This window comes from Dasypus novemcinctus, chromosome 7 (genome assembly GCF_030445035.2).
Source record: "Dasypus novemcinctus isolate mDasNov1 chromosome 7, mDasNov1.1.hap2, whole genome shotgun sequence".
Taxonomy (NCBI): domain Eukaryota; kingdom Metazoa; phylum Chordata; class Mammalia; order Cingulata; family Dasypodidae; genus Dasypus; species Dasypus novemcinctus.
The window spans coordinates 86,903,704-86,914,150 of NC_080679.1; the positions used below are offsets into that span (position 1 = coordinate 86,903,704).

The window sequence follows — 10,447 nt, forward strand, 5'->3', positions numbered from 1 at the left end:
GGCACTCCTTGTGCACATCAGCACTGCACATGGACCAGCTCACCACAGGTCAAGGAGGCCCGGGGTTTGAACCTCAGACCTCCCATGTGGTAGACAAACGCCCTAACCACTGGGCCAAGTCCACTTCCCCACTTTGACGTCTTTTAGCCATATAAACTCTTTTGTCTTTACCTTTTCCCCCTTCTGACCAAGGGCTTTTTCCAATTACATTGCTAGTTGGTCCTCAGTAGTAATCCCTTGGTGCCAGGAAGTTCTCATCCCTGGAAGTCATGTCCCATGCTATGGGGAATGCAATGCATATATATGCTGAGTTTTGGCTTAGAAAGAGCCATATTTGAGCAACAAGGAAGCTCTCAGGAGATAATGCTTAGGCATCCTATAAAACTATGCTAAGTTTCCATTTTAAAAGTAAGGTTCATAAGTACAGTCATCACAATCAAGGGCCTGTCAATCTTTTATCCTCCAGTAGCCACTGCCCCTGGACTTAGGATTCTTGCTGTCCCATTAGAGAATGTAGCAGAGCTCTCCAGGATGGAAATATGATATTTCTTTGGTTATTGTGTGGATCTCCACCCACTGTGATAGTGTCCCATGAACACTTGAACACATTCGTATATCTTATAGGTATGCCCTAGGTGAACCTCCTCCTATGCATCCCCCATCTCTAACACTCTGCACCAATGATCCTCCCCTGCCACAGTCGTGACCCTTCTGTGATCCAAAACTTCTTGAAAATTGAAACCAACAAGATAACCAAATATAACAGGAAAATGATATAATAATGATGGTTTAAAAAATAATGAATAAAATACGAAAAAAAAATGTTTAAGTTTGAAATAATATAAAAATAAAAAATATAAAAGTTAAAAAAAAATTTTTGACATTACATCTTTCATCACTGTAAGATTTCTTATCTTGTATGTATTTGATTTCTTTACATTCTCAGGCCCGTGGTCGAGCCAGAGCTGATGAGAGCACCTACGTCGTGGTTGCCAACAGAGGTTCAGGAGTTATTGAGCGTGAGACAGTTAATGATTTCCGAGAGAAAATGATGTATAAAGCTATAGACCATGTTCAAAATATGAAACCAGAGGAATATGCTCGTAAGGTATTGTTTTTGGCCCTCTGAATTTAGTTTTCCTTTTTAAGTGGCTACATATAGTTGCTATGGATATCGCTGTGGCTAAGTCTTGAGAAAGAGTTTATGCTAGGTTATAAGTTCCACTGTGATGAGCTGGGCTTAGTTCAGATCATACACAAAGAATCAAGATCCATGGTGGGCAGGAAATTGTCAGCGATCCATTCTAGCTTAATTAATCATTGTGTGCGATTGTATAAATTTAGGCTGCCCTTGTTCCAGAGACTAGTGCAACTCATCCGTTTAACCCAACCTGGTAATTTTAGTTTGATCCAATCTGTTTGTATGGGCATAATTTTTTCATTCAAGAAATATTTATGAAATACCTGCTGTGGCTAGGCATTACACTAGGAACAAGGAACATGGTGACAAACAAGACAGGTAAGATTTTTGCTGCATGAAACATATTTTTAGTGTATGTATGATGAGGCTAGGGGAGGGGAAAGAGCAGAAACTAGAAAAATGAATATATCATATGGAGATGAGTGCTAGAGAATTGAAATAGGATGTTGTAAAATAAGTGGCTAGGTGGGTACTTTAGATTGGGTGGCTGGGGAAGGTCTCTTTGAGGAAATGACATTGAGACTGGATCTTCACAATAGGAAAGTACCTAGTATGTCATCTAGCTTCATCTCAATTTACTAAACATATAGTCATTTGAGTTGTGAAAAGGAATGCAGTGAAGAAGAATGTATTTCTACAGTATTTCAGGAAATCCCCCATGCCAATGATTTAAAGACTGTAACTACTATAATAGCAAACAATCCATTTAGAAGAAAATTCACACCCTTGCATATGGGTGTGAATGTTGGTTTCTTAACATTGGAATTGGTTCTACCCTAAATAGAGTTTTAGGAAAGGGATGCTTTAAAATTGGTGTACATTGCTATAACCAACTCCAAGACTTCCTGGCCAGGTTTCTATATACACTTATATTTTGCAACCCATTTAAAAGGCAACCCAAACATTTTACAGTGTCAAATCAAACATTTTTGGCCAAATAATCCCACTGGAAAGTCTTTGCCTCACATTTAATATCTAAGAGTATGAGTCGAATGGATATTTGCAGACTAATGTTTGAAGACTAGTTGCTTTACTGTTTGGGAAAACTGTAGGACAGTCCCTGGAGTTTATTTGTTAAACCTTTCCAGATCATCTCTAGAACAAGATACTGTCCCTTTGGGGGACCTAGAATGGAGTACTTTTTAGATATCCTTTGGCTAAGGTACCTGCCATCCTAAAACTACCTCAGGTGGACAAACTCAGAGCAGAGGTGACAATGATATGGCATAGTGACACTACTATTCTGTTAGAATCCTAGAAGATATTGCTGCTAGGTCACATCATTCTAACCCTAGAAGACATTATTGCTAGGTCACATCATTCTTTTCTTCTGATTCAAGAATCTTAACACAGTGTTCAGCCAACCACTATAAATGGTGAGAGTTGGCACATGAGGTGAAATATATTTGCCGTCTCTTATGCAGAGTCTATACATAACTGAAATTGTTCTTAAATCAAATCAGACTTCAGGAGCAAGTTGAGAATAGATCTTAAACATTTTCCTTGGCATTGACTGAACAACTTTTACCACATTGTTACATTTTATTTAGGCTTAGACTGATTGTAACTATCCCTCCTATATATTTATGATGATTTTTCTTTCTTATCTCTTCAATATTTTGGAGCTATTCTTTTTGCTTTTCATGTCTTGGTTACATATACATATTCTGATCTTGATTTAATTTCTTCTGTCTTACTCATAGGTGTTTAGTTGCCCATGTATATGTGAGCCTATCCCAAATCATAATTTACTAACCTGTAAATGTCTTGCAGAAACAACCTAACTAAACTTTTAAGGACAGAATATTTCAAAGTATTATATTGTTAAAGTTTTGATAGGAAATCCATCTTTATACTTATCTGGTTAAACTTTTATGTAGCACCTAGATTTGCTTATAGGATTTTGTTCTCTTTTCTGTACTAAATATGGCTGCCTCAGACTAGCACCTAATGCATTGAGGCAGGAGGCAAGGAGATGGCCCATTCAGCTTTGCTCATCAGCGTGATTTACTTTTACTGAACACTTGCCCTTGGTCTGAAATAAAGTAATGACTTCCTCCATAGTTTAATATAAATCTGTCATCTATGAGAGATTCAGTTTTGAGGTAAAATATTTAAGAATCATGCTTTCCAACTGTGCAGTTGTGTAGATGTGAGCACTGGCAGGTTCCTATTTCAAGCTCTACATCTCTCTCACATTTTGGAGTATTGTTTCTGTTATGAAATAAGTTCAACTGCTTGTCACAGAGCCTGGAATTTAGTGGCTTAAGGGCTTATTTTCTCACATAAAAGAATCTGGGTAGTTAGGCTGGTGTGATATATCGGGATGTCATGAGAAATCATGACTTCTTGTCATTCTCTTCTCTGCCCTTTTAACATTTGACTTGCATACTCAGGTCAAAAGATGACTTATAGAATTCCAACTGTCAATATCCTCATTCTAGTCATGAAGTAGGAGAGATATGGAAAGGGCAAAGAGGGCACACGCCAGCTATCTGACCTTCTTTAAGGAGCTTTTCTGGAAAGTCCACTCAACAACCTTCCCTTACATCTCTTGGCCGTGGCTGAGAAATGTCATCATTTAGCTTGCATATTTCTACCCAGAGTAAAAGCGTGGTTCTGCACTTAAGGAAGCATGAATACTGGGTGGGAAACTAGCAGTATGAAAAGCAGAGTAACTAAGATGGTCAAGGACCTCAAAATTATGAGGAAAGATGTAAGGAGCTGGATAGCAGAGCACACATAAGAGAAGACTGTGAGTGGTATAATAGCAGTTTTAGTCCTTTAAATAGATTCCATGTGGAAGAAGTTTAGACCCATTTTGGAACAGAATTAAAATTGAGGGGCGGAGGTTAGAGGTAGGGATTTTTGTTGAATGTTGCTAAGGACTTTCTACAATAAAGCTTTTTAAAAACTGAATGAGCTTTATTTGTTTTGAATACCTGAGGGTTCCGAATTTCCACGATTACAGGACATTTTATAATAAATTCTTTGGCAACCATTGCTTCATTATTTTTATTCCCTAGGCCATGAGCTAAGTGTATATTTTCACGATTACTTAAAATCTCAAAATTCCAGAAGCCTTACTTCAATGAAGCTGTGAAAAAAGACACTGAACATTGAATATTCTTTTCTTGATGCAGATTTTGGAATTGCAGATGCAAAGTATAATGGAAAAGAAAATGAAAATCAAGAGAAGTATCGCAAAGCATTACAAGGCCGATCCATCATTAATAACTTTCCTTTGTAAAAACTGCAGTGTGCTAGCCTGCTCAGGGGAGGATATACATGTCATTGAGAAGATGCATCATGTCAATATGACACCAGGATTCAAGTGAGTCCAGGAAGATCCATTTTTAGATTTCTTTAAAAGGAGAGAAGCATGTAGTAATATAAACATTCTTCCAAAATAGGTACCTACGAAATCCATTAATTTTTAGAACTGACCTTCCTCTAGCCCCTGAATTGTATTCCCATTTCAAATGTTAGACCTAAAACCATTTTGATTCAAAGCATACTGATTTTTTTATTAAATATTTGAATAGGTAAAGTCAGTCTGAAATAACAAACAGACTTGAGGGAAAGAAGTCACAAAAAGGCAACATACCCTTTCAGAGATATGTGCAGAAAGGGGTCTCCATGCCCTGTGATGGTGTCTGGAAAGCAGGAGGGAGAGAGGAAAGAAGTTGGAGTAATGTCCTGCATGTGGCTGAGCTAGGTCCAACGACATGTCCATTGGCCCTTTGTAACTTCTCAGTGGTAACTTTTAGTCCTTGCCAATTTTAGGGACCTCTATATTGTGAGAGAAAACAAAGCATTGCAAGAGAAGTTTGCTGACTATCAAACAAATGGTGAGATAATCTGCAAATGTGGCCAGGTGAGTAAATTGCTGTAGGTTTCATTTTACTTCAGCCAAAAGGAGTGCTTAATTGAATGTACATTTAATTTTTCCTCCCACTCTTTTGTTTTTCAGTCTTGGGGAACAATGATGGTGCACAAAGGGTTAGATTTGCCTTGTCTCAAAATAAAGAATTTTGTAGTGGTTTTCAAGAATAATTCACTAAAGAAACAATTCAAAAAATGGGTGGAATTGCGTATCACATTTCCTGATTTGGACTATTCAGAATATTGTATGTATAGTGATGAAGATTAACATTTGATCCAAGATTCTTTTAAAGTCTTATCAACTTTGTGTTTAATATTTTTTATTGCATGTATTTTGCTTTTTATTCAAAATTGAATAAAGTTCCTATCAACTTTGTGTTTAATATGATTTTTTATTATATACATTTTCTTTTATTCAAAATATTGCAGGAACAATTTACAAGGCATTACTTCTGGCAACATTACATCTCTAATTGTCCTTTTTCATTTGATGAGTTGATCAAATATAATAAAATATAGATTACCACGTTTAGTAAGTTTGATTAATCAAGTAAAAATAAAGTATTCAATTAATCAAATATAAGTAACTTCTTTAACAGTGTTAGTGGAACATTCTGGGCTTTGGGCTTTTAGGTTCTTGACTTATATCACGTAAGGAATTTGAGGACATGCCATAGGGTAGGCAAAGGAGTAAAGAGTTTATTAAGAAACTAAGAAACAAGAAAAGAGATAAGTACACACCGGAGGTGCGAGTGCAGTCTGCTACAGGGTGAGGCGCTTAAAATGATTTTGATAAATGTTTTCATTGTACCACATAACTAAGTGAGAATTAATAAAATCATTGCTTTACCCTGAAGCTCTTTAAAGGAAGACAATAGATTATGTTCTCAATTTTCCATCTTGTTGGCAGAACAGAGGTAAAGGAAATCTACCAATAATACTCATTAATATAGGGCATTATGGTACTACGGAAAGAATGTCAGAGTAGAAATGAGACTCCTAGATATCAGTCCTGTCACTAATTAGACAAACTAATTCACCTTTTCCAATCTCCTTATCTGTCAAATGGCTATCACATTATCTTCTTTTGCTTTAATTCATTTTCTATTGCTGCATAACAAATTACCACAAATTTAGTGGCTTAAAACAACACCCATTTATTATCATAGGTTCTCTGTCATCAGAAGTCCAGGCAGGGTCCTCTGCTAAGGGTCTTAGAAAGCTGAAATTAAGGTGTCAGTCAAAATGTGCCCTCATCTGGAGTCCCTGGGGAAAAATCCACTCCCAAGCTCATTTGTTGCCGCTGTATGCCTGAGGTCCCTTTTTTCTTGCTAGCTATTACCTGGGGAAGTGCTTGCAGGGCCCTCTCTTACCACGTGGAGGCTTGAATAACGACTGTAAACACAGGAGTGGCTCTCCCGTTATATTCACGGGTCCCACCCACACTCGAGGAAGGAGAGTTACACCAGCGGGGGTGTACACCAGGGGGCAGGCATTTTGGGGGCTATCTTAGATTTTTGCCTCTCCACAGCGCTTGCCCAGCTTTTGTGAATAAGTAATGTGTGTATGAAATCACTGAAAAGTATGAAGTACCATAAAAGGCAGAGAATTTTTAAGCAGCAGCATCAGGTAGTTCGAGGTACACTTCCTGGGTTTTCTCCCTGGACCTTACGCTGTGCTGGGAAACCAGCTGAAGAGAGGAGTGGCGGCTGCACCCGGGCCAGCTCTTACCGCCTGGGAGATGGCCTGCGTGGGTGGCGCTGCCGGGGGCTCTCCAGGCCGGAGTTCACGTGGGATGTAGCGGGGAGCAGATGCTGGATGCTATTCGAGGACAAGGAGAAAACCAGTGCGGCTTCCCCTTCCTCCGCCTCAGGCGGATGAGTAACTTCTCTGTGGTTGGGACATTTTCAGTGTTTCTGAGCTATGTATGATCATTTGGAGATGGACGCAGGGCCAGGAGTTTGCACCACAGCATAGTCTTAGTAGCCAAGCGGCCTCCTTTGGCATGGAAGAGCCATGTGACTGAGAGAAGCCACAGCTGACCATCTTAACCAATGCTTATTAGGTCGCACAGATGGCCTGCCGCACAGAATCAGTTCCCTCTTGTGACTAAAAGGGAACAAAATGTTGGAGGGAGTGAAAAGAAAATTCTTCTGTGGTTCGGGCTGATTAATCAAATCGACATTACAGCAGTTTTGAATATTTTCTTGATAAGACCTAAGCAAAGATGAATATTAACCAATCAGAGCTCTTGTGGAGATGCAAGAGGACAAAAAGAGGTTGTGGTTTTCTTAAAATACTTTTAGAACTCCACCCGACTCCATTTAAAATTACTCCATTAAAATAATTCTGTCTTCTAGACAGTTTGGAAATCTTGCAATAAGCTAAATGCATAAAATAGCTAAATGTACTAGTATAACATATGTACATGTTTCTGAGGTATCAACAAATAGGGAATTTCGTCTTATGTTTTCAAGTAATTTTTTAAAATAAAAAGTGTTATTTCTACTTTAAAGTTTTAAAATACTTGTTTCATGTAATATAAAACTTACTGTGTGATGGTACCTGAAAAGTCATACTATGGTGCACATATTAAAAACCCACTGTTGTAACTACACTATTTTGATTGACAGTTTAATACTCATATATTTTAGGCTCATTTAGAGATTATATACATGACATGAAGATATTAGCCCTGAATTTAGAAAGTCTGTGTTTTTCAATCCTGTCCTCACCCCCGAACCGTGGAATAGACTCTGAGCAGCCTCATCTCATCCGGCCTGTTCTTCTGCTTCTGAAAAATGAAGAAAATGAGAGGTTGGATTAAATGATATCTGAGGTTCTTTACCACTAGAACGTTTTCATAGTCCCTGCTTTGCGCTCTCTAGCTGCTTGCTTTCTTTTTTGGGGGCAGATGGGGATGTCCTTTGTTTTTTAAAGAAATCAGTTTTATTGGTCAATAAAAAGCACAGATCTATCCAAGTGTACAATCAGTGGTGTTCGGTAAAATCACATAGCTGTGCATTCATCACTTCAGTCATTTTTAGAGCATTTTCATTGTTCCAGTAATAGTAATTATAATACTAAAAAACAAAAACCGACCAACCAACCAACCAAAACTCATCCCCTCTCAATCTCTCTATGCTTCCCCTGCTGTACATAGCTGCTGTTGTTTCCTTCTCTCTCGTTTCTTTGTATTTATGTTTTGTAAAAACAGCCTCATATTTGCCATGTCACATATATTTGTGTTTTACATGAGGTTTCACTATGTTGTATAGTCCCATGTTACATTTTTTAGCATTCCTTTAGACTTTCTCTTACAACCACTGACATACTCATATAATAACTCTGCCAATCACTAACACCATGATGTGCTCTCACCGTTTCCATTTATTTCCAAAGATTTACAAACTTCTAACCAGTTCTACACAGATTAACCATCAATTTTCCATTCTCTATTCTTGTTGATTTTTTTTTTGAGGACGTAAATTCTAATTATTAAATCCATAAGTTTACATAATAAATTTGTATAGTGCAATAATACAGTATTTATCCCTCTGGGTCTGGCTTGCTTCATTCATTATAATGTCCCCCAGGTTCATCCATGTTGTCATATGCTTCATGACTTCATTTCTTCTTACTGCTGCGCAATATTCCATCATATATATACACCATAATTTGTTTATCCATTCATCAGTTGGCAATCATGAAAAACATCACTATGAACATTGGCGTGCAGATGTCTGTTTGTGTCACTGCTTTCAGTTCTGGGTATATACCTAGTAATGGCATTTCAAAGTCACATGGCAAGTCTATATTCACTTCCTTAGGAACTGCCAAACAGTCCTCCACAGTGGCTGTACCATTCTACATTTCCATCAACAGCGAATAAGCATTCCTATCTCTCTACATCATCTCCAACATTTACAGTTTTCTGACTTTTTAATACTGGCCAGTCTGATAGGTGTGAAATGATATTGCATTGTAGTTTTGATTTGCATTTCCCTAATGGCTAGTGATGTTGAACATTTTTTTCATGTGTTTCTTTGCCATTTGTTTTTCTTCTTTGGACAATGTATTTTCAATGCTTTTGCCCATTTTTAAATTGAATATTTTGTCTTTTAACTCTTGAGCTGTATGATCTCTTTCTAGATCATGGATATTAAATTCTTATCAGATATGTGATTGCCAAATATTTTCTCCCATTGAATTGGCTGCCTTTTCACCCTTTGACAAAGTCCTCTGAGGTGCAAAAGTGTTAAAATTTGAGGCGGTCCCATTTACCTATTTTTTCTTTTGTAGCTCATTCTTTGAATAAAATGTTTAAGAAACTACCACCTATCACAAGATCTTGAAGATGTTTTCCTAAATTTTCTTCTAGGAGTTATATGGTTGTCGTTTTTATATTTAGGTCCTTTATCCATTTTGAGTTAATTTTTGTATAAAGTGTGAAGTAGGGGTCTTTTCTTTCTTTTGGATATGGATACCCAGGTCTCCCAGCACCATTTGTTGAATAGACTGTTCTGGCCCAACTGAGTGGGCTTACTTAACAGCCTTGTCAAAAATCATTTGACTATAGATATGAGTCTATTTCTGAGTCCTTGATTTAGTGCCAATCGTCAGTCTGTCTATCTTTAAGCCAGTACCATGCTGTTTTTACACTGTAGCTAAGTAATATGCTTTAAAGTCAGGAAGTGAGAGTCTTCTAACTTTGTTCTTTTATAAGATATTTTTGGCTATTTTGGACTCCTTACTCATCCAAATAAATTTGTTAATTGGTTTTTACATTTCTGCAAGAAAAGGCTGTTGGGACTTTTATTGGGATTACATTGAATCTGTACATCAGTTTGGGTGGAATTGACATCTTAACGAGATTTAGCCTTCCAATTCATGAACATGGAATGTCCTTCCATTTATTTAAGTCTTCTTCGGTTTCTTTTAGCAATGTTTTTTAGTTTCTGAATACAAGTCCTATATGTCCCTGGGTAAGTTTATTCTTAAATATTTGATTTTTTTAGTCGCTATTATAAGTGGAATTTTTTCCTGGTCTCCTCCTCAGATTCCACATCCATAGTGTATAGAAATGCTATTGAATTTTACATATAAATCTTGTATTCTGCTCCTTGCTGAACTTGTCTATTTTTTCTAGGTGTTTTGTGTGGATTTTTCAGGATTTTCTAGATATAGTATCATATCATCAGTGAATAGTGAAAGTTTTATTTCTTCCTTTCCTATTTGTGTGTCTTTGTTTCTTTTTAGCCTAATTGCTCTAGCTAGACCTTGTAGCCCCATGGAGACAGTGGGCATTCTTGTCTCCTTCCTGATCTCAGCAGGAAAGCGTTCAGTCTTTCACTATTGAGT

At 37.4% G+C, this 10,447-nt stretch overlaps 1 protein-coding gene across 3 annotated transcripts in view; it reads left to right on the top strand.

The window, feature by feature from the left end:
* Positions 1–5,469, top strand: part of IFIH1 (interferon induced with helicase C domain 1) — a 62,925-nt gene extending 57,456 nt beyond the window's left edge. For all 3 annotated transcript variants that reach the window (XM_004464401.5, XM_004464403.5, XM_004464402.5), the window contains 4 exons: positions 947–1,108; positions 4,345–4,535; positions 4,988–5,078; positions 5,175–5,469. In XM_004464401.5, the coding sequence (XP_004464458.1) occupies positions 947–1,108; positions 4,345–4,535; positions 4,988–5,078; positions 5,175–5,354 (624 nt within the window). In that variant the 3' untranslated portion in view covers positions 5,355–5,469. The remainder of the gene's footprint in view (positions 1–946; positions 1,109–4,344; positions 4,536–4,987; positions 5,079–5,174) is intronic.
* The last annotated feature ends 4,978 nt before the right edge of the window (positions 5,470–10,447 follow it).